Genomic DNA, 24,646 nt, shown 5'->3' with positions numbered 1-24,646 from the left:
AGTAGGACAGTTTTTTTAAATTTAATGGATAGATCTTGGCAGTGAACTCTCATGCAGTGTTGCAGTTCTTTATTATGCTATGACACATTTGGTGCTCACATAGCTGATCAGATCACTTGATTCCATTCATTTATTTTACTAATACAGTATATCTCTTCCATCTTTCTATGCATTTCTATGATTTTTTTGGTAACATTTCTTATTTTCCTTTTTCAGAGATAGCCCTACCTCATGCACCAACCCTGGCTGACAGCATTGCCAGATCAACTTATTGTACGCAGTTTATAGAAGGACAGAGCTATGCAGGGGGGATGGGTGGGGGGCGGGTTCAATGCTTCCAGCAAGGCTAACGTCCCACCATTCAGATCTCTGGAGACCAAACAGTTTGGGCAAATTCATTGTTTCTACACATGCAATGTGCTGTGTTCTATACAATAACCCAATGGTACCAGGCCTATGGTCCTAAGAAAGAGAAAAATGGAACCCAGTTTTACATTTTTAAAATGAAACAACTTCAGGACATGTGAGGTTTTCTAACTACAGAGAGCTCATAAAATCTGGAGCTGCAAGACCACCAAAAGGGCCACTATAATGGCTCATGCTGATTTGATGTTTCAATGTGCTGAAGATGATGATGAAGCATTTATCAATATTCACAGAATCACCACAGTGCAGATAGAGGCCATTTCGGCCCATCGAGCCTGCACCGACACATATCCCACCCGATCCCCGTAACCCCTACACCAACACATATCCCACCCTATCCCCGTAACCCCACGTATTTAATCCCCCTAACACTAAGGGTCAATTTTTTATCATAGCCAATCAACCTAACCCGCACATCTTTGGACTGTGGGAGGAAACCGGAGCACCCGGAGGAAACCCACGCAAACACGGGGAGAATGTGCAAACTCCACACATTATTGTTCCACATGCTTTGTGATCACCATAACTAGCAAACCTAACACACAGTACATTAGCTCATTCAGTACGGTTATATTTGTCACTTATCTAATTACTTTCCATGCTGACCGGCTGACTGAAAATGGATTTTGTTATTTGACTTTCTTTAAATTCAAGGGAAATTCTATTGATCAACAGATCAGCAAGATTAACATTGACATTAACATTGTTTTAAAACAATCTTCTAGTTGCAACTTTGTGTGCTCCATCTCCCATAGATGTGGATGGTAGATAGTAAATACATCAAGGGCCATTAGGCCCATTTAAATAGATCAACTCCAATACCCACCTTCTCAGCATATCCTTCATTCTCTTCTCTCTACAAAACGGCATCTCATTGCCTCTTGAACCCAGTACAATAATTGGTGGATAGCTATTTAAAACTGATGATACTTTTGATGAATGGGATTTGGCAAGTCTGACCGTGGATAGTCAGCTACTGAACCCAGCTTTAATTGGCATTCTGGCTAGCAGTGTAATTATGTCCTTGTATTTTTAAGCTGTGTATTTAGTTTAGGGGCACGCCAGTATTGCTGGCTCCTGAAACACACTTGTCAGCAGTTATCCCGAAGTGTATTTGCCAGACTTGCTAATGCTGGCCATTTTAACAAATTCTCCCAGCTTAACAATCTGGCAACTTCACCGTGGTATTGCTGCCAGCTTTATAAGATGGGCATTTTGGGACCCGGTGGCACTGGTGTGCCAAGAAATCCACCAGAAAAGCAATTTTACAATACTGTCGTACCTATGGCTGGGTACCCATATCATCAGGTGCATATTCCACTCAGGTGCAAGTTCTATCGATGTACATGAAGATCTTGTTTTGTTTGTGGGTTAAGTTGTACTCTTAAAACAAATGTCTATTTAATAAAGGCAAACACTAGCATAGCCAGCATCAGACGCCTACTAACACATTTTAAATTTTCTCTTTTAAAGCATCCCATACCATGGATCCTTCACCTAAAGGGGAACTTGCGGGTAAAAAGTCCGGTAGATCCAAGCGTTTTGCATCAGTTCCCCGTTTTGTGGAAACCTTAGTCGTGGCCGATGAGTCCATGGCCAACTTCCACGGTGACGACCTTAAACACTACGTCCTGATGTTAATGGCAGTGGCAGCCAGGTTATACAAACACCCCAGCATATTGAACCCTGTCAGCGTTGTGGTGGTGAAGTTAATGGTCATCAATCATGAAGACAAGGGCCCGAAAATCTCCAGCAATGCAGCGCTAACTCTGAGAAACTTTTGTGTGTGGCAGAAGAAGTTTAACAAGGCCAGCGATAAGAATCCTGAGTATTATGACACTGCTGTCCTTTTCACAAAACAGGTATGTTCCTCCATCCCCTTTTCTATTGTGATTGATGACCTGTCAGTACCCATTAAGAGCACTGAAAAGTCAGTCTCCAGTTTGGTGGTGTCTTATCAGCGTATGTTCCTTGTCTGCACAGACCTTTCCTCACTGGAATACTGAACGATTCTACGGCCTAAGACGTGGCTGTGCTGTCAGTTCCACCTGGACAGCTCCAACAACACTCCCCTTCTGCTCCATCAGAAATTTGACTTTTCACTAAAATGCAACAAGTTTAATCGCTGTGCCATGCGACAAAATACACTAGGCCTAGGCTGTGTTGCACTGCATAACCTGCTAACATCTAATATATCACGCACTGTGGTTCCTTCTCTGATACAAGAAAACGTGTAAGGCACCCAATTTATACCATCATTTTACAATGCTTCCAAAGAAAATGTATCAGCGAGGATTTAGTGCAACTCCTCTTATGCATATACAGTAAAAAAAAAATCCACACTAATTTTAGTAATTCATAGTTATATAATATTTTGTGTCAATGGGTTATCCATTGAAGGAAAATGACTGAGTTAGGATGGGGTCATTATGCTATTGCAGCTTGAGTTTCTGCTTCCCATTTATTTCAATAGCTCCATATGCATCTTATTATTGTTATGGAGGATAGGTACCAGGTACAAAAATTTTAGCAATGAGCTGGACTAAACTGGCTCTTTAATTAGCATGTCCTATTCAATGCAGACTCATGCATTTTTGTTTTTATAGATCAAAATTCAACATGCCAGAACAGCTCCATTTCTAGACCACTGGAGCATTGACCCTGAAACTCGTGTCTGCTCTTCTTCATTTGGACAGCTTGTGTGTTTTATCCTGTCAATCATTGACTACTAATGTCTCCTCAGGTTCACAAAACCAGTTTCTTGATGGTTTGGTTATTAATGGCACATGTTCAGTTTGGACACTTACTCAATTAACTATATACCAGGTCAGAGGAAAATAGCAACGCTAAATCAGTCTTTAACCTGATCCAATCAGGTAATGTTTAAACACCGTAACAGGGTTTGTGAGAAGTGTTCTAGCCAACTGAATAGAAACAAGATTGATTACATTTTTGCTCTTGATATTCCGACTCAAGTAAAATCAATCTAAATCATAAAATGTGTTTTATTTGCTCCCTTTTTTTCTCCCTCCACTTTTTATTCTTGCTCGGATACAGTTCCAAGTGTACAAGCTGCCCTCTGGCACCTCGCCACACTAGTCATTCTTAAGTAGCCTACGCAATGAGTGTCAGCAGACTATTCATTTATGGAGAGCATCACAAGATGAGCTCGATTCCGTTCTTTGATGCCCATGCAAGTGTACAGCAGGGGCCGTTGGATAGCAAATAAGAGTGGGACCCTGCCTGATTTAATGTTCCACTCCCCGAGCCCAACGACACTGAGGTAAATTGTAGCACCACGACTGCTAATTCTTGTTGTGACTAGTGTTATTGGGAGATCATTGGTGTTGCAGAGCTGCAAGCTTTGTTTGTATGCACTATGATCACAGGTGTTTGCATGTGCTTTTCTAGTCCTATTATGGTTTAGAGGGACAGATCAACTGATACATTCCGACCTTCTATCCTGAGATAGGTTGAATCAGGTATTTCAAAACTCCAATCACCATGGTACTGCACTTGCTTTCTGAATGTATCTCTACTTACACATGTAGCTTCCACAGCAGACATGGGTTTCGGGCGAGGTGTGCATGAGTTCTGTTTCCCTTCAGCTCCAGATGTATCCTCCTGTCGATATTTCTACATTTCCTGTTGACTTCTACATTTCTTTTTGACACAAAATATCAGGAAAAATTAGAAATGCATAATTTGTTAACCTGTTTTCAGCATTTCTGTTCTCCTCCTCCCAGGCCAGACACCATTTACTTTCTCATGCTCTGTTCTGTTATTGTATACCATGGTCACTTGCCTTTCCATAACTCTTGTTTTCATGCCTTACTGGCTTTGTTCCCAGGCTTGAAGCAGCTCCACTCTGCGATTATAGGGTCCTGTCCTCTGATGCATTCAAAGCCAAGGTTCACTCTCTAAAACTTAAGAGAGCAGATGCTCCAACTATAAACTTTGTAAGAACATAGGAAGTAAAAAAAAAAATGTTGTCGTCTGTTTAGCTGTTCAGGTCTAAGTCTTAGTTATGTTAGAATCAGGCCTTGTAAGTAGCCATGTGATGTAATTTGCTTGCGATATACTAGAGTATAAGCAATGTTTACTAATCTTGTTCATGACTACATTGTAGTCTACGGAACCTCCCTAGAAAATCATGCTATTTACAGATGGAACCATCTATTTTAGTCAAATCACCTGATTTTTGAACCATCCAGGTTGTTTGGTCAATATACATGGCCATATGCAAAGTTCAACTCAATGTGACCAGTAATTCTTTGTGCTGAAATGGTATTCGAGGGGTTGGAGATTTAAGAGATAGTTGGGATGGAGTTTGTGACATCTTCTCAAAACTTGTATTATAGAATCATAGATTAGTACAGCAAAGAAGGAGGCCATTCGGTCCATCGAGTCTGCAATCGGTGTAGCCAAAAGCACATTCTTTAGGCATCTAGTTCCTGCCTCACTCACTGGGGGTGATTTAAAACTGCTGGCTGCACATTTCTCACCTGACAAATGGGCGGATGGCAGTTGGAGCCTGGAGGGAGAGGGCTCCTCAGTCCAAGGCTTGCCTAATGCAATTTTCAGGTGGGCCAGTAAATGGACAAACAGCACGCCCGCCCGTTTCCAGTGGGGAGGCTGTTCAAATATGCAAATCCAGGATCTACGCTGCTGTAGGACTCGATTGCAATTTGAAGTGCAGACGGGTGGAACATGAGCTGCGCACGCTCTGCCCATTTGAAGGCGGTAAGCGATCTAACCAGCGCTCCTTAAAGGGACTGCCGGTGACCACTCCAAACTATGTTTCTTCACTGCCGGCCTGTGCTGCCCTCCCTCAGGGATTGGCTCCTTCCCACCCCCACCCCCACCCCCATCCGGCTCAGCATAGTAACCGGCCCATTTCCTGCCCTCCCACAACTGAGTGCCCAATTGTTGCAGCTCACCAACAATGTTCAGACGAGGCCCGAACCTGGGTCAGGTCCCCCTGATGCCGGTTTCGGGCAGGCGGCCCGCCCACTTCTCGCCCGCTGAGGCTGGAAGTGGACGATTCTCCAGCCTGTGTTTTGCCATCTTTTCCACATCGGTTGATGGCACTTACCAGATGGGCACAATGAAAAAGATAAAGCGTGAGCTTATTAACCTAAGGGTAGCCACAAAGCCATTGCTTTAGTTTACTGGTACAGTAGAATTGGTTTACAATGAATTCTGATATGGTGGAACTGAGTTTCTGTTGGAAAATGGCAATCTCCCAATTCACTTCATGTGTAACCAAACTAAGTTGCACTTCTGTTACATTTAAATAAACAAACTCATTATGGTGAAACTCTGACCATTAATTTTCCATTGTTTAATCGGTCAGGGGCTGTGGAATGCACGCCGCAGATCAATGGAAACTTCATTCACAGATCAATGGAAACTCCATTCACAAAGTGTTTAACATCTATCTGCACACTGACTGGAACCTGGAATTTACGCTGTGTGATATTATCATACAAATGCTTAATACATTAATGTCAAATTCCTCTGTCACTAAATAGATGTGTTAGCTGGTTTATTTAAAAAGTTAATGCTTCTGTTAAAGTATTGGACAAAGGAATGTGTTAAGTGCTTCTACCATAATATATAAACCTGGAAATTGCGATGTGTGATAACTCTTAACTTTCACTCCCATAGTCAGCGTTACTTTTTTAAAATGTTTTATATTCATTAAGAGTTTGATGTCCTGCAGTTTCAGTTGCTTTGGTTTATGAAGTTCCTACAAATGTGACTACCTTCATCTGTAACTTAAATAGTTCATGACCAAGTGAAATTGTGTTCTGATAGGCAACGTCTCCTTTTAAAATTGGTTCTACTGTCCAATGTACACTCACTCCTAAGTTAGCAGCTATTGCATAACCATAAACTAACAAACTTTCATGTTCTTTACAGGGGAATTGTTGCAACTCACTTTTTTTTCCATTCATTCATGGGATGTGAACGTCGATGGCAAGGCCAGCATTTATTGCCCATCCCTAGTTGCCCTTGAGAAGGTGGCATATGAGGAATCCCCAAATAATTAAATAATTTACAAAACGGGAATAAAAATAAATGTTCCCATTTTAAATTTAATTAAAGGCCCCTTTAATGAAGCATTTATTATAAATATGTAATTAAAAAAAAAAGTAAACATTTTAACCTGGGACAAAATTTGCATAAACGAATGTTTGTGGATTTTTTTTATTTTTAACTTTTTAGTTTTACATTTATATTAAACCTTACACTGGTGAAGGCAGGCACTGCACCTGCTTTTACCAGGCGTAAGGGTTTTGTGGGCATTTGCTGGGCAGCTGCTGGGCAAATAGCCCAACTCTGCACCAGCTAAAGTGATTTTTGGGTCAGTCCGGTAGATCTCTCAAGGCGAACCTTGACAGATCGCAGGTTCTGGGTTTTCGCGCATGCACAGCGCACACGGAAACCCGGAACTCGCGGGGCCTTGGTACCAGGCTTACGACGGCGTACACTGAGCGTAGTCCGTCATCAGCCCCGCAAAATCCGGGCCGATATATTTTATATCTCAAGATGGCGTCCCTTTCAAAACACCAGGTCACTTGCAGTATTTCTTATGAACTAAAAAGAGGTAGTTGACCTGAGCAGTTAAATTCAATCAACAGTGTGTTTTGTTCATGGGAAGATATTCAGACCCAGGGAGAAGGTTTGAGTGATCATAGTAGGTTTACACACTTCTTGACCTCCGGAAGCCATAAGGGGATGGCACGTCTGCTATTCTGACCTTGCTAATGTGGGGACTTCAAAGTGAATTTGGATATCCTTGATCTGAATTTATTGCAGGGGTCTCAGAGTTCTCCACCCCACTTAGGAGATGCTGTGCAGAGGAAGCTTTTATCTGGAGTGCTGAACAAAAAGGGCAGCAGTGGAAACTTAGCAAAGGAGCCAAGGTTTTAGGAATTGTGGACAAATAGTCAATTTACAGGGTTAGAAAAACAATACTAGTTGCTATATCTAATTTGGAATGATTGTGCATAGAAGAAAACACAGCCTTGAAACTGATAGATTATTCCTTCACTCAAGTATCAATCCTGGTCCAAACATAGGGATAGTTATTTCCCAAATCATTAAGCCAGTTGTTATTATATTTATCCAATAATTAACAGTATCACAAAGTATCAGCATGTAATAGCCCTTGGTGATCCTATGTTTTGGCCCATTTGTAGTAATTGCAAACTAGGTTTGGTCATCTCAATAGATCACAGAAACAAAAGGCTTCAAAAAAAAAGCAACTAAGCCATTTTAACCTGCATGAAGATGGGGAAAAATGGCATTATCAAAATTCCATTGCATCATCGCAATAGATGAAGAAAAAACCTTATTATCACCTCAACATACAAATCTAGCACATATTTAGGTCTAATCTAACCTGATTCCAGCTTCAATGTGGGTGAATTTCTTTGCAATTGTAACTTATCATGTCGCAACATCTCTCAGCATTTCACATAAGGAATCATTTTTGAGGTGAAGTGACTGTTGTGTAGGCAAACGCAGCAGCCATTCTGTGCCAGGAATGAGACCGCAATGAGAAGACCAATCAACCTGTTTATTTTGGTGGCATTGGTTGAGGAGGAATGTTGGCCCGTACCTCAGGAGAGCTCTGTGCCCTTAAAGTTTATGTGATTCTTAGTGCAGTGAATCCACTTGCTAAACATGCAGAACTTTTAATTTGAATCTACTTCACTTTTGGTTCAGCATTAAGTAAACCTGCAAATGGACCAAAGTATATTAATGTATATGAATTTCCTGGAAAATTCCTCATCATAATAATCATATGATTATAAACCTCTGCTGTCCGTGTCCTAACTCGCACCAAGTCCCGTTCACCCATCTCCCCTGTGTTCGCTGACCCACATTGGCTCCTGGTTAAGCAACGCCTCCATTTTAAAATTCTCATCCTTGTTTTCAAATCCCTCCCTGTGGCCTCATCCCTCCCTATCTCCTGTAATCTCCTCGAGATTACAACCCTCTGAGATATTTGCGCTCCTCTAATTCTGGCCTCTTGAGCATCCACGATTTTAATCCACCATTGGTGGCCCTGTTTCAGCTGCCACGGCCCCAAGCTCTAGAATTCCCTCCCTAAACTTCTCCTCCTCTCGACCTTTCTTTCCTCCTTTAAGACGCTCCTTAAAACCTACCTCTTTGACCAAGCTTGTCGTATTATGCCCTAATATCTCCTTATGTGGCTCAGTGTCAAAAGATTTGTTTGATAACGCTCCTGTGAAGCGCCTTGAGACATTTTACTACATTAAGGTGCTATATAAATACAAGTTGTTGTTATAGTATTGGAAACTCTCTGTTCGGTCCTTAACACCAATTCCATGGGAAGCTATTAGAATATATCCGACATGCTAAAACATGTATTACAAATTGATGCTTGTATTCTTAAGTACTGCATCCTTTTTGTGTGCAAATTATGAAAAGAGGTGAAGTTGTGCCTGTGTAATTAACACACCTACTATATATTTCTTCTTTGCTATTTACACAGTATTGTTAAGATCTGACATTCTTTCACATTTTGATGTGTAAAAGACCTGGAGGCAGGCTTGTGAATTCTTTGTTAACATTTGATATACAGTACATTCCAAAATCACTTCACATATTCCACCAGGCCTTGATAAGTGTTGTCTTTTGGTGCAGTTATACTGCACCTACCATTTTGATACTTGCATGATGTTGAGAGTAGTGAAAATGAGCAGCGTTGACCTCTACCTTTTTCATTGTGCCCTCAGCTCACTAGACTCTGACTACCAGTAGAATTTCTAATGTTGCAAAAAAAAAAGCCCACTGTTTGGTCAGTTTAACATCACAAAGTTAAAGCAGGCTGCCTACAATCTTCTTAAACGCTAACTTTTAAGTCAAGCATTCTTGCTCTGAAGTCTACTATTTTGCCGGAACATGTACCAGTCATTTCTGTAGACCATTTAGGATCCTTTAATTTCATATTAATTGCACAGTTCAGTCATTCAGTGGGAGAATCTTGGCTGAAATCTTAGCACAAACCGCCTGACTTTAACATAATGGCTCTAATTACATGAACACATCAAAATCACTTAATCTGTTGCTTCATGTGGAACTAGTCCTCATTGTTTAATCACACCATGTATACAGGTTGCTGTGTATTGTTTTGTTTTTCAGACTGAACTTTGTCATATAAACATATCAAGATTTTATCAGCTAGATCAGGTCAAAATACTTGACACGGGGTATCATGTCATAACAGTACAGAAGGAGGCCATTCGGCCCATCGAGTCCGTGCCGGCTCTCTGTAGAGCAATCCAGTCAGTCACATTCCCCCGCTCTATCCCCGTAGTCCTGCAAGTTTATTTCCCTCAAGTGCCTATCCAGTCTCCCCTTGAAAACATTGAGTGTTTGCACTTCCACCACTTCTGTCGGCAGCGAGTTCCAGGTCCTCACCACTCGCTGCGTAAAAAAGGTTTTCCTCACATCCCCCCGTATCTCTTGCCCAAAACCTTAAGTCTGTGTCCCCTAGTCCTTGTACCATCAACTAGTGGGAACAGCCTTTCCCCGTCTGTCTGGAGTGATGTAAATGCTCATGATTTCTGTGATGAATTGTTACCTTGTACCGAAGTATAATCATTAGGGATGCATTTCTTTCTGTGTAAAGTCAATTCCTTTTTTTGCTAAACTGTCATTGGTTTTTAATAGTTTAGGAAAATAATTTTTACCTTTACACAGGGAGGGGAATATACCCCGTAATATCCACTTTTTCCCTCCAGAAATTTCTCTTATTTAAGAATTGTGCGATAATTGTCATTCATATCAAGTATGTCAACTAGATTGGAAATCGTGGCACAAGTGAGGTGCTGGGAGGCAAATGACGTCCTAGGCATTCCATATAATGGGCCAGATAGCCTTGTGTTTTCCGGTGGTTTGGTTTCCAACGTCAGATTAAAAATCACCTTTTTAAAAAAAAAAAAATTCTGATTTTGATGCATCTTAAAGAACAGTAATGGACTTCTGTTAGCCAAGATTTATAGAAAGTTAGTTTAGAATCTTGTCAGCTAGCCACTAGAAGAGATATTAAACCAGTACACAGTGTTCTGAAACAATGGCTTGAACCCAACTAATCAGTTAGTGATTGGAATGAGAAGGCGATAGCAGATGGGTTTTAGGATGTAGCCCCAGGTTCAAACCCCAGCCTTCAAAAGAAGCAAGCATATTGTACAGTGCCTCACTGCACAATTGTAATTCATCCCCTGGGTGCTCTGTGACTCCTTTTGTGTAGACAGCAGCTACAGATAAGGTTCTAACACCATATATGGGAATAAAATTGTGATACTAAAGTATTCAGTATAGCTTTGCCAGTAAGAAGGAAATGTCTTTGGGCCTGTGTTTATTTCTGTCTCTGCCACTCTCTCTCCCTCTCTCTGTATCTGTCTCTCTCTCATTTGCAACTATTCCTCACAGATGCTGGAATGATCAAGAAAGAGACTCTTGCATTTATGTAGCTCGTTTTCAGGTCAGAATGTCTGAACCTTTCAAAGTGCTTCACACAATGAACGACTTTTCAAGTTTGGTGACTGTTCTATGAACAAACACCTACATAAGATGTGGAACGAGTTTGTGGTGGTCAGCACGAGATTCACGAAAGAGCCTAATTGCACAACGATAACATTCAGTGAGAGGGAAAACAGCACGGCCACATTTCAAGGTGAACCCAGCCCCTGAGCGTTCCTGCACCATTCACTCTTCCACTCAGGTCAACAAAATGGTTGCTGCACAATTCCTACTCATGGACAACAGAATACTGGCTTCCTCAAACACACACACTCACAATATGTTATATAACCAGAATTAGTAGTACTTCTCTGCAATAAATTACAGAAAAACTTAATGCCCATCTGAAGCTCACCTGAGAACATGATGGGTAAACCCATCGCTTGTGTGGTGCTGAACCGTACAGACCAGGGAAGACTCCCGTTCAGTCCCTGGTCTGTGTTGAGTTAGATGGTGTGGTGGGTGTCCTCAGAAATCTTTGTCTAGGGAGAGGAAAAAAACAGCTCCCACATTTATTTCCTAACTAGGTAGCTGATACGCTTATCAATTACTTCATAAAAGGTGATGAGTCGAAGAAGAGATGATGAGTCGAAAGAAGAGATGAATAAGGCTTTTATTAGCTAAGAAGAGACCATGCTTCTTCGTGAGTGACTGAACAAGTCTGAACGAAACCCACACAGTGGTGGGTGGAGTCAGCTGAGGCATGCCTCCATACACAGCGCCACCCAGAGGTGGCAATATACAATACAGTGGTTTACCACAGTAGCCATGTTGGAAAGTGTGTGTGAGAGGGCATCAGATAGGGGCAGGACTGGGCTCAGTTGTGTTGCCCCCGCTGTCTGCAAATACTCACTATCTGGGCTCACTGCTCAAATATAGGCACTTGTACATGGTACCAGAGGGTTCCCATTGCCTGTTGAACAATACCCAGCATGAGTCAGCATCTTCAAAAAGGTAAGGGAAAAAACGCATACACCCTTCCAATATTTGGGTATAGCTGGCTATTGATATCCAAATTTAAAAGTCCGCTTTGTTTAAGAATTTTTAAATTGAATTTCTGTTTTGCAGTAACCTGTACCAATTTGGCTTGACAATTTGATTTGCGGGTTTAAATTTCAATGACCTTGGTAAAAGTTCGCAATACTTAATTTTAGCAGTATAAGTTACTGATGACAGGGGACCAGATCTGTATCAGGGGGAGGGATCTATACAAGGGAAGTCTCAAGTTTCCTGGCAGGTTAATATGTTACAGGTCATAGTGATGAGCACTTATCCAGGGAGGAAATCTGAGTTGGTCTGAATTTGATTGGCTTGATCAGTTCAGGGTCCAGTTTCTTGTACAATAGCAAAATCCTCCATTATAAGGAATTTGAATCCGTGCCAGTTTAAAAAAAAACTTGGACTGGAGTCAAATTCTCCTTGGTATAGTACCATTTATTTAAAGGTGTTTTTATATTTTAGCTGTTCATTTCTGGCTGAGTTTAATGGGCTTGAATAAGTGGAGATTGAACTGAATGCCATATCTTAAACCAAAATCTGACATTTCTACCAGGTAAAAATATTGGAAAACTGAAAAAGACATGCTAAAAATCCAAACCTTTAGATTTAAACTTGTGTTCTGATCCTGGGGAAAGATTTCCTCTGTTAGCTAATTGTGGCAAAATTGTAAATCTTTATGGGTGTGTTTATAATTTCACTACAAATAGTAAATCCCCCCCACCCCCATCCCGCCGACCTCCCTTTCCTTGGATAGTGCAGAGCAGCACTGGCATCAGCCTGACTGAAGTTTCTATTATGTTCTGTCTAACTGTTCTAGTTGTAGGACAGGGTAGAGGTGAGCAAGAGCAGCAGACAAGATACCACAGATATATAGCATTGGTTCATGGGAGTTCGCTCCCCATGGAAGCCAATGTCTCTTTACCTTCTAAGAGGTATCGACTCTCTAAAAAATGTTTTAAAATGTTTATCAGTCAATCCTCCTACAAGCCCATCAGTTGTTCCCACTGCCCCTTCAGACTCTCATTTGTTACTTTGCCCACTATTGAAGTGCATTTTATTTGATAACATAACAAGCATAACATGGTATTGTAGAGGCTGGAGGTATAATATAGGATCAGTGTGGATCTCAGTTATTTGAGATGTTTATCTTTATGTTTGCAAACAGTGTCCCTGATGGGTCGGAAGAATCACAAACAATTCAAAAACATGCAGTAGTTTAATCATGAACATGCATCACTGGTGCTACTGGCAAAGACCCAATATCTGGACCTGCTGTACCTGCGGTATGCTGGGCTGGTATTCACGTTCTGCTGTTTATGAGCTACATTTCTGGCTAACATTCTTTGTGAACATATATCTCACAGGATCATGAAACAGGTCAGACTTGAGAAAGGTTTTGAATTTGGTTTATGTGGACAGAACAATATTATCTTAAATTCTCATAAAGCTACAATGCAGGGAGAGAAATGACACCATGTTCTAGTCTTATCTTTCAGCTCATTCCCTTTTTACTAGTCTCTATGGGGATGTTATGTTCTGTGACAAATGGCTTCAGTATTGGAGATGTCTAATTAATCACCTGCAGAGCTCTCTGATGTCAAAGGTCATATTCAGGTCTGTTTCCCACCGGTTTGAGTACTTGTACACGAGGATCTGCTTTTTTCCACATCTGCCTTTCAGTCACATCATCAGCTTTCATCTAATCAATTATATCCTTAACGCAGTGAAATCAAAACGTTGCATTTTGCCATACCCTTCACTGGTGCAAGATATATACCAATCACAACAGCTACTTCTGTTTTGTTTTAAGTTGTTTGAAACTCACTTTTGCTATCCCTGATAAAGAGAAGCATTAGATGCTAGCAGAATACAAAGACCCTGTCATCAGGGATTTCGCATAAAAGTCTTGGAACAGCTCAGACTGTGCCACCTCTGATGTTACCTACCGTGCTTCAAAGGAAAGCAACTGAGGGCACTTGGAGGTAAATCAGAGATGTCATACACTTTCACATAATTTATCTTTAATTTTGCCGTACAGATTTTAAAAAAAAACTTTGCTGGAAATCTGAAATAAAAATGGAAAAATGCTTGAAATCAGCAGCAGGTCAGTCAGCACCTAAATGACAAAAGGCAGCGAGACCCTTCATCAGGACAGGTTTCAGCTTTACTGCGGACACTTAAAGGGGCATTGTAGCGAAATGATATCTTGTGTCGAGAAACTCAACCTGCGAAACCACAGATTCGCCATCTCATTTACAAACTAAACTACCTTTTCACAAAACCAGGAAATATTGGCCCGGAATTTGCGGTCAGCGGCGAAGCAAAGGCGTTTGCCGCTGGCCCCGAAGTACGTTTCACACAAGGATCTCGCGATCCCTGTGTCAAGATCTTCGGGTTTCCTGACCTTCAATTCAAATCAACGGGAGTTAGTGGGGATCCCCCTTGTGCCAACTGCGGTGACGTCAACGGGCTGTCTGAGCAGCCAATCAAAAGGCCGCATTCTCACAGACAGCGACCAAGGAAGTCAGGAAGCTCTTTAAAATTCTAATTAAAAAAAAACTGTTAGCGAGAGTGAAACAAAGATTGGGGCGCTCATATGGGAAAAAGACAAACCTGAAATAAAAATGGACAAACTTTAAAAAAAAAAAAAAAAAATGTTTTTGAAAAGTTTCTTAATTTAAATTTTTATTAAAATGGACAAATTTCACACTGCACGAAATTAAAATTAGTTTTCCAGGCCCTTAACATTTGTTTAGCATTAATAACAATGTCAAAATCCCAGTTACACCTAATCCCTTTGGATCTGACTTTTAGTGGGGAATTTAACAGCGTAATTACTGTGGAAGGGCCAAAGTTTTCATCAGTTTCCCTGATTTGGCTGATTGCACAGATTGCCGGCTCTGTTGTGGGGGGAGGGGGCACAGCGCAGCCTGTTTCGGAGCTGTCAATGACTGACCGCAACTTCAGGTCATGCGCCAGATCCTGAAGTTGCGGTCAGTTTCAAAGGCAGGTTGTCGGTGAACGCTGCCAGTTCGCCGTCATCAAGACCGTAAATTCCGGGCCATTACTATTGTGAAAGTGAGACACAGCAGGAGCAGAATCTGTGCTTGTGCCGAGAAGGAAGAAACTGGGGCCTATCTGAACAAACAGCCTCTGCAGCCAAATTGCGCCCAGCCTAATACCACTCACTGATTCACTCCCCAGCTCTTATCTCCCTCTGCACAGCCCTGGGACGAGTGGATCATGTTATCATTGATGTTTTAAAACAGACATAACCAATCAGCAATGTACAAGCTATCAGATCCGTGTATCAGTAATCCATCTTCTGCAGTACCTTAATCCCAGTTGATGATTCAGCTGTGAATGTGAATTTTTACCCCCTTAATTTACAGCTGTTTTAAGTCAAAACATTGAAAGGAATCACTTACAGTGCTGTAGTTGGTAAAAAGGATTCACCAGGGATGGGAACTGTTAAACTGGTAAATCTTGCTGAATGTTTGGCCTCTTCTAGTATTACCATCTTCTGTGTGTTGGGACTACAAATATAAACCATTTGTCAGAACAGTTTCAAGGAGTACATAAGTTTATGGTATCTAGGTTACAGCGACATTTTATTTAAACTGGATCTACTGCACATACTTTTAAAGATACACCAGTGTCAAAACATAATCACTCTGACTATCACGTGGCGTCAATCTGGAACATTCTGAATAATTGGTTGTGTTGATTTGGAAAATAAGTTTTCCTGTGGTGTAATGGTTGACGTGTTTTACTGGCTGCATTCTCCTCAGAAATGTTGCCCCTCCTAAGCAATGTAGGTGGTGGTTGCACAGAGAACCCTTTCCACCACATTGCGGTGAGGTACGTTGTTAGTACGACCAGACAGAATGAGAGATGATGCAGCGGGGAACATTTCTCCCACCACAGAAAGGTGGAGTAAAGGCTGGGTAAGCTTTCCTGAGAGTAAAATATACTGTGCATTCTTCCAGAAATTGGCTGGGGAAATGACAAGTGGTCCAAGCTTTCTCCATGCTTTAAAGCTGGGATCCCTTGTCATTTACCCTGGAATGCGGGAAGAATAATTTTCTTTCTGTATGAAATCAGATGGGGATAAACTTGCCTTTGTATTTAGACAACTTTGGGGAAAAGTAATACAAAATGCAACTTTCCCTTTGGTGTGGCAAAGTAATAGGAGCTTATTATACTACTAGAAACTAAAACACACGCTGTACACTTTCAATTCTTTGGGATGCACTCAATCTGATCTTTACACTCGCTGCATATAAGAGCTATAAATCTGTACAGTGGCACACAGCTTATGACGACCAGTCTTCAAGCTGTTGCAGGACTGCTTCCAACCAGGGTCTTACTCTTCAGTATTTAGCTGGCAAAAATATGTTGGTGACTTTTTAAAGAAAATTACTTCGAAATAAACTTTTGGAAAAAAAAAACTTACCATATGTCAGCCAGCCTCCCAATCATGACATTTGCAATAAAATGCAAACACATGTAATCTGCTGGCAGTGATAAACTCCGCGCTGAATGATTTAACCAGGCATTAGCTTGCCAGATGTGACTTTAGTACTTGGACGGTCTGTACCTTGAGTTGAAAACATTTCATGAATTCGCAACTATAATGAGCCCTCACCTTTTTTTGTTTAAACCTACCATTGTTAGAAGTTATTACCAACTGCCTTACAGACTTTGCCCACCATGCAGTTCCGTGGAACCTTAAACGCGGATGGTGGGAGAGTTTATTTTTTTTAAATGGTTGCACTTTCCATTTCCAGTGAACACTTCTTCCACCAGTGTGCCAAGCTCACAGCTACTTTATGAAGGGTGTGTGTTTGATTGATTTCTAGGACTTGTGCGGCGCTCAGACCTGTGACACGCTGGGGATGGCGGACGTGGGGACGATGTGTGACCCGAAGCGAAGCTGCTCTGTCATTGAAGACGATGGGCTCCCATCAGCCTTTACCACTGCACATGAATTAGGTATCGATTATATTGCATTACATTTAGCAATATCCAACATTCCTTTCTGTATGTTTGCTCCCCATTTTGTTTTAGTTCTCCAGCTATTGTACAGTGGCAGGGTACGGTAGTATAGTGGTTATGTTACTGGACCAGTAATCCTGGATGAATGATCCGGAGACATGAGTTCAAATCCCACGATTTAAATTCAGCTAATTAAATAAAGATAAAATTAAAAAGCTAGAATCAGTAATAGTGACCATAAAACTATCCGATTGTAGTTAAAAACCCATCTAGTTCACTAATGTCCTTTTTAAGGAAGGAAATCTGCCATCCTTACCCAGTCAGGCCTATATGTGACTCCAGACCCACAGCAATGTGGTTGACTCTTAACTGCCCTCTGTTGTATCAAAGGGCAATTAGGGATGGGCAATAAATGCTGGCATTGCCAGCGACACCCACATCCCATGAATAAAGTAAACATCTTAAATAAGACAGATATTCAGCCCAGGTAAAATATTTTGTAAATTTAGTGAAAACCTTTTAATGCATTTTCTTGAAAGCAGGCAAAAATATTGCCTTCATCCAAGTATTTTTATCAAGGGAGGGGAAATGGATCCAAGTTGAAGAATATGTGCCCATTAACTGGTGTGTGCCGATATTTGTTATGGTCGAGGAAACTAAACAAAGGAGAATTGATAATCCAGAGACAGCACTGTTTGCTAGCTATTTGCCCTTGGATATTACAATAAATTGTCATTGAGATTTTGCTGATTAGTCACTGAACTGTCCAGATCTGGTGAATGCACCAGTCACTACTAGACGTCAGTTGGCATTGTTCCCTCAAGTTCCTGGAGAGATGCCAGATGGCATCTTTATTGCAGCTGTGCTGAATGAGTGGAGCCTGTTACAAGCGTTATCACAATGACAATGTGGAGTGACCATGCTGAATGGCCTTCCTTCAGAAGAAGCTGGCTTCCGCACAAACCTTTCAGACATTTAGTTTGCTTGAGTTTGGTGGGAGGGTTGCGAAAGCTGATTATCTACTCTTTTGCCATTGAAAGCTGATCATTGAACATTATTGATAGCATAGTTAGGGAATATACATATCCCAGTGATGAAGGATATATAGAGACGAGGCAAAATATATCTGAGGTATAGTGAAACAATTGAGTACAGTGCCAGTCTGTAGTTGATGGTATCCTTTTTGACGTACACTATCTTACAATATTTTGCAGTCTCCTTTGATAGAAAACTAGTTATTTGCATTGGTTTATCCTGAAGGATCTCCAGTAACTGACAGGATCTATATGATAGCAAAATACTGCGGATGCTGGAAATCCGAAATAACAACAGAAAACGCTGGAAAAACTCAAACAGAGTTAATGTTTCAGGTCGATGACCCTTCATCAGAACTAGAAAAAAGCAGGAAAGGGAACAGATTTTAAAGCAAGTTGGGGGCTGGGAAAAGGGGGAGGGGATGAAAGAACAAAAGGGAAGGTCAGTGATAGGATAGAAAGCAGGAGCGATAAAGAGACATTGAGAGACATTGAATGCCAGAGGAGGTGGTGATGGGACAGGTAAAGGAACAAAGGATGGCTCAAGATGAAGTATGAATGGCGCTGGCAGAATGATGGACAGCTGTCATGTGGAGGGATGTATATGACTGCATTTTTATTTGGAATTCCTTTGTCTTTGGGTTTTAGGCCACGTGTTTAATATGCCACATGATAATGTCAAGGCGTGTGAAAATGTGTTCGGGAAGCTGAAGGACAATCACATGATGTCTCCAACCCTCATACATATTGATCGTTCTAAACCGTGGTCAGTGTGCAGCGCTGCAATCATCACAGACTTCTTGGATAGTGGGCATGGTAAGCAGGAAACCGTTGCTGCGTGACAAAGCCTATATGAATTTTAAATGTGTTTACTTATATGAATAACCCACCTCTTCCACTTTTTTTTTGTTCGCAACAGAATTTCACGAAGAACAATACAGCTCATTTGCTATGTTGTTTTTTGTGGGCTGAACTGTTACCCTCACAAAACTGTCACACTGTCCTTCACAACTCAAACAATCGACCCATTGTAGAGAAGCAAAAAAATCGGAAAACAATGCATTATAACCACACCACATGCCAACCATTCTCCTTGAGTAGGGGTTTGGTGTATGAGATCAGCTGTTGAACTTGAAATGGGTTAGCAGCTGTCTTTAAAAAAAAAAAAGGCTAGAGAAAAATGTAATATGAAATGCTAATGGTTCATAACTGGACTTTGTCAATCAGGAAAAAATATGCTGTAAGTCCTGTTCAATCACTTATCTCTTTCAAACTCACTCACCTGATAGTAGGCCAGTTCTGGTCAGCAGCAGTAATGTGAATACATTTTTTTAACGGTTCAATTCATGATATGGGTAATACTGTGATCCTTATTTTAACTGGGTTACTACCTCGGAGATTAGCAACACCGTTTATTGATATTAATGCAAAATGCAACAGCAAGCATAATGAAGTTCCAAAGGCACTATGTAGCATCGAGGAAAAATGCATGAGTAAATCCAGAATAAGTGTCCAGAAATGCAGGGCTTTTTTTTTTCTAATTGCGGAATTCCCCTTCAGAAAAATTTAAATTATAATTAATACGATAGGGTTCCATTCTGCTGCTTGGCAGAAAAATAGACACTTCAGTGGGCAAGCTGCACAACTTATACTTGATGGGACATTTTAATCTTGAGATTCATCATGAATTGGTTTTCAAACACCTACGCCGACTAGTATTTTTAGTGAGGTTGTTTTTAATTTTTGTTCTGTACAGTGAATGCTAAAAATGTGAATAGACCATCACTTGTATTAATCAGTGAAGTTCTATATACTCAAAAGTCTTGTACAAGAGACCTGTTACAGAAAAGTCCATTGCATAAGGGAGCTCTAATGTCCTATATGGAAGGTTATATCCCTGGCTGCAAAAATCTTTACTTATTTATTTCACTTTGACTATAGTTTATCCTATTAAAAGCTGTCTATTTCAAACTAAATAATGTATGATGATGTCCTGTCACAAGTCCCTTGGCTGGATATTTCTCATGGAATTACATCCATTTCATGCACTTAATATAAATGTAATCTACAGAGGACTTTCTAGCCAAATATATGTAACTTAATAATATAGGGTTGGAGGGAATTGAGTGGCACAATGTTCATTCACTTCTGGGCCTTGGGTTTGAATCTAGACTAGAAGGATCAAAAAGAATTTCTCTACCTTTGGCAATTGTAAAAGATCCTATGTGACATGAATTTGGGCGGTCTTAACTAAATTTTTAATTGACATGAGTTCACATAGCACAAAACTCGGCACTACTTTGGCAATTTCAATGTGCATGGTAATAATTCAGTATGCTAATTTACAGAGATGTAAATGTAACTAGCAAGTTCAGCGTATAATTTTAAAAATGGTGTAGAATTGCAGAATCCATGAATTCTACTCTGTTATCTTTTAAATATGTAGAGAAACTGAATGTTTAAAACTCAGTTTAACAAGATATCTTTGTTTTCTGCTGATTTTAGTTAGAGTTGAATAATTTTATTAAATCAATTTAATCTTGGCTGATGTGCAAATTAACAACATGCACAATATGCCTAAAATGCATAATTATGCATTATCCATGTTTTCTAAGGAGTCACTCAGACTCATTTCAAATTAGATTTGATTGAAAGCTGAGATTTTGTTGAAATAGCCGAATACTCATATCGTGAAGGCTTAATTTTAGGGGCACCTTATTTATCTGGATAAATAAAGGGATTGCTTTGACTACCTTCTATCTTGCATGTAGCACTATATATACACAAACACATTAGGTATTCTGTTCAGTAACAATCAATTATATTTATTTACTTTTTAAAACGAGTTATTTTAATCCGGCATCCAACCATATTTAAAGGGAAGGCATTTGAATTCAGAGTTAAATTAAGCATCTAGTTAGCATCATATATTTATCCCATTATTTTAAACACAACATGAATTGAAGTGTTTAGATTGGAATGCATATTTTGATATGGAAACTAAGAAGTATGACCATGTATAGAAATAATATTGCACCACCTTAGTACCTAAGTGAAGAGTCAGAGTGGAAACGTAATATTACATAGAAACATAGAAGATAGGAGCAGGAGTAAGCCATTCGGCCCCTCGAGCCTGCTCCGCCATTTAATGAGATCATGGCTGATCATCCAAATTCAGTACCCTGTCCCTGCTTTCTCCCCATATCCCTTGATCCACTTAGCCTTAAGAAATATATCTATGGCCTGGATTTTGCGGTTGGAATTACGACAAACTGGCAACTGACCGCAACTCTGGCGCAGTTCTCGACACGGGGATTGCGAGATCCTTGTGCGAAGCGTACTTCGGGGCCAGCAGTGAATGCCTTCGCATTGCTGCTGACCGCAAATTCCAGGCCATTGTTTCAAATTGATTTTAACTCCAGTCAAAGGGGTTAAGGTGTAGGGGATTTATGGGAGCATGGATGGAGAAACTCTTATGGTTGGGAATAAGGAAACAAAGACGATTGAGTGATGAACAGGATTGCTAGCCGTCACATGCTCATCAGGACAAGGATGACTGTGCAGAGATTGATGGAACGATCGGGGATGAGAACAAGCAGGCCGAGCATCCAGTGTTGTAGGAGCTGTAACTACAATGATGCTTGACAACAACTGATGACCTGCAGGGTGGGGCAGCAGCATTCTATTGCTGTGTGTCTGATAATAATCACATGGCACAATATTGTTAATCCTGTTACTGCTGGTGGAATATTTGCTGAGCTAATAGTTTTCGGACTGAATGAACCAGGCAGAGTTCAGAGGCTCTGTTCAGGTTGCTTGACACGGACAGCTGTCTAAATTCAAAGTCTAATTGAGCCAGATAGTTTCAAAGTTTAAGTGATTTGAGATCCCTTATGGTGCAATTGCTCATTTGTAAGGATTAGTGCATATGCAGCTGTGTTCCTTGGATCAGAAAACAGGATTTAATAAAAAAAAACATTCCCAGTAAGCATAACTTTTATAGAAATCAAATATGGATAAGATTTCCATTAATTAAAAATAAGGGGGAAATTATATTGAATCTAACAAGAGACCATTTTGCGGAGGATTCTCCATTCCTAAGGAGGGGAAGCATGGAACACGATTTTATGAAGTACTCTTGTGCCGGTTCAATAACAGTTGTAGCTTTTTACGACGTTGTCCTAACAATGGATTTCTTTGTCTTAGGCTCATTATTTATATAATATTATTTCCGTTTGTATATTAAATACTGATGTAAATCACTGGTTCGGCCCCAGCTGGCGTATTGTGTCCAATTCTAGGCACCACACTTTAGGAAGGATGTCAAGGCGTTGGAGAGAGTGCAGAGGAGATTTACCAGAATTATACAAGGGATGAGGAACTTCGGTTATGTGGAGAGACTAGAAAAGCTGGAATAGTTCTCCTTAGAACAGAGAAGGTTAAGGAAAGATTTAATAGAGCTGTTCAAAATTTTGTGGGGTTTTGATAGAGTAAATAAGGAGAAACTGTTTCCATTGGCAGGAGGGTCGGTAACCAGAGGACACAGATTTAAGATAATTGACAAAAGAACCGTCAAGGAGATGAGGAGAATTTTTTTTTAATGCAGTGAGTTGTTGTGGTCTGGAATGCACTACCTGAAAGGTGGAAGCAGATTCAATAGTAACTTTCAAAAGGGAATTGGATAAATACTTGAAAAGAAAAAAAATTGCAGGGCTATGGGGAAAGAGTGGGGGAGTGGGACTAATTGGATAGTTCTTTCAAAGAGAGGGCACAGGCATGGTGGGCTGAATGGCCGCCTTCTGTGCTGTATCATTCTATGATTCTACTTGCCTTGTGTGTATAAATTATTCAGGTTATTGAATTGGAGTTAAACTTGAATGTTATTTCAACTTGAGAAATAGCACGGAGAATTTCAAAGGCATTTCAAACACGATTAAAATCACTAAGGAGATGGTACTTGGTAAGATAATGGGACTTAAGGCGGATAAATCCCCTGGACCCGATGGCTTACATCCTAGGGTCTTGAGAGAAGTAGCGGTAGGGATTGCGGATGCATTGGTGGTAATTTTCCAAAACTCCCTGGATTCAGGAAAGGTCCCAGCAGATTAGCAGTTTTCCAATGTAACGCCCTTATTTAAAAAGGGAGGTAGACAAAAGGCTGGAAACTATAGACCAGTTAGCCTAACATCTGCGGTTGGTAAAATGTTGGAGTCCATTATTAAGGAAGCAGTAACAGGACATTTGGATAAGCATAATTTAATCGGACAGAGTCAGCATGGTTTTATGAAGGGGAAGTCATGTTTGACAAATTTGCTCGAATTCTTTGAGGACATAACAAACAGGGTGGATAAAGGGGAACCAGTGGATGTGGTGTATTTGGACTTCCAAAAGGCATTTGACAAGGTGCCACACAAGATTACTGCACAAGATAAAAAATCACGGGATTGGGGGTAATATACTGGCATGGGTGGAAGATTGGCTATCCAACAGAAAACAGAGAGTTGGGATAAATGGTTCATTCTCGGGTTGGCAATCAGTAACTAGTGGTGTTCCGCAGGGGTCAGTGCTGGGACCCCAAACTCTTTACAATCTATATTAATGATTTGGAGGAGGGGACCAAGTGCAACGTAACCAAGTTTGCCGATAATACAAAGATGGGAGGGAAAGCAGTGAGTGAGGAGGACATAAATAACCTGCAAAAGGACATAGACAGGCTAAGTGAGTGGGCAGAAATTTGGCAGATGGAATATAATGTTGGAAAGTGTGAGGTTATGCACTTTGGCAGAAAAAATCAAAGAGCAAGTTATTATCTAAATAGAGAGAAACTGCAAAGTGCTACAGTACAAAGGGATCTGGGGGTCCTGGTGTATGAAACACAGAAGGTTAGTATGCAGGTACAGCAGGTGATCAGGAAGGCCAATGGAATCTTGGCTTTTATTGCAAGGGGGATGGAGTATAAAAGCAAGGAAGTCTTGCTTCAGTTATACAGGGTACTGGTGAGGCCACACCTGGAATACTGCGTACAGTTTTGGTTTCCATATTTAAGAAAAGATATACTTGCTCTCGAGGCAGTTCAGAGAAGGTTCACTCGGTTGATTCCGGAGATGAGGGGGTTGACTTATGAGGAAAGGCTGAGTAGGTTGGGCCTCTACTCATTGGAATTCAGAAGACTGAGAGGCGATCTTATCGAAACATATAAGATTGTGAGGGAGCTTGATCGGGTGGATGCGGGGAGGATGTTTCCACTGATGGGTGAGACTAGAACTAGGGGGCATAATCTTAGAATAAAGGGCTGCCGTTTCAAAACTGAAATGAGGAGAAACTTCTTCACTCAGAGGGTAGTAAATCTATGGAATTTGCTACCTCAGAGAGCTGTGGAAGCTGCGACATTAAATAAATTTAAAACGGAGATAGACAGTTTCCTAGCTGATAAGGGAATTAAGGGTTATGGGGAGCGGGCAGGGAAGTGGACGTGAGCCTAGGTTCAGATCAGCCATGATCCTATTGAACGGCGGAGCAGGCCCGAGGGGCCGTATAGCCTACTCCCGCTCCTACTTCTTATGTTCTTATGTTCATTGAACCATTACTTCATATATCAAGTTATAGATTTGAGAGATGCAGATCGC

The 24,646-nt window shown here is 40.8% G+C and overlaps 1 protein-coding gene across 1 annotated transcript in view; it reads left to right on the top strand.

Annotated features, from left to right (window-relative positions):
• LOC147100339 (A disintegrin and metalloproteinase with thrombospondin motifs 15-like) overlaps nt 1-24,646 on the top strand; it is a 50,861-nt gene that overhangs the window by 5,524 nt on the left and 20,691 nt on the right. Inside the window, exons 2-4 of the mRNA XM_085967948.1 lie at nt 1,900-2,288; nt 16,851-16,983; nt 18,669-18,836. Coding sequence (XP_085824074.1) covers nt 1,900-2,288; nt 16,851-16,983; nt 18,669-18,836 — 690 coding nt within the window. The remainder of the gene's footprint in view (nt 1-1,899; nt 2,289-16,850; nt 16,984-18,668; nt 18,837-24,646) is intronic.

Source organism: Somniosus microcephalus, chromosome 26 (assembly GCF_052327205.1).
Source record: "Somniosus microcephalus isolate GS21.2 chromosome 26, FLI_Smic_1.0, whole genome shotgun sequence".
Taxonomy (NCBI): domain Eukaryota; kingdom Metazoa; phylum Chordata; class Chondrichthyes; order Squaliformes; family Somniosidae; genus Somniosus; species Somniosus microcephalus.
This window is presented reverse-complemented; position numbering and strand designations above follow the sequence as displayed.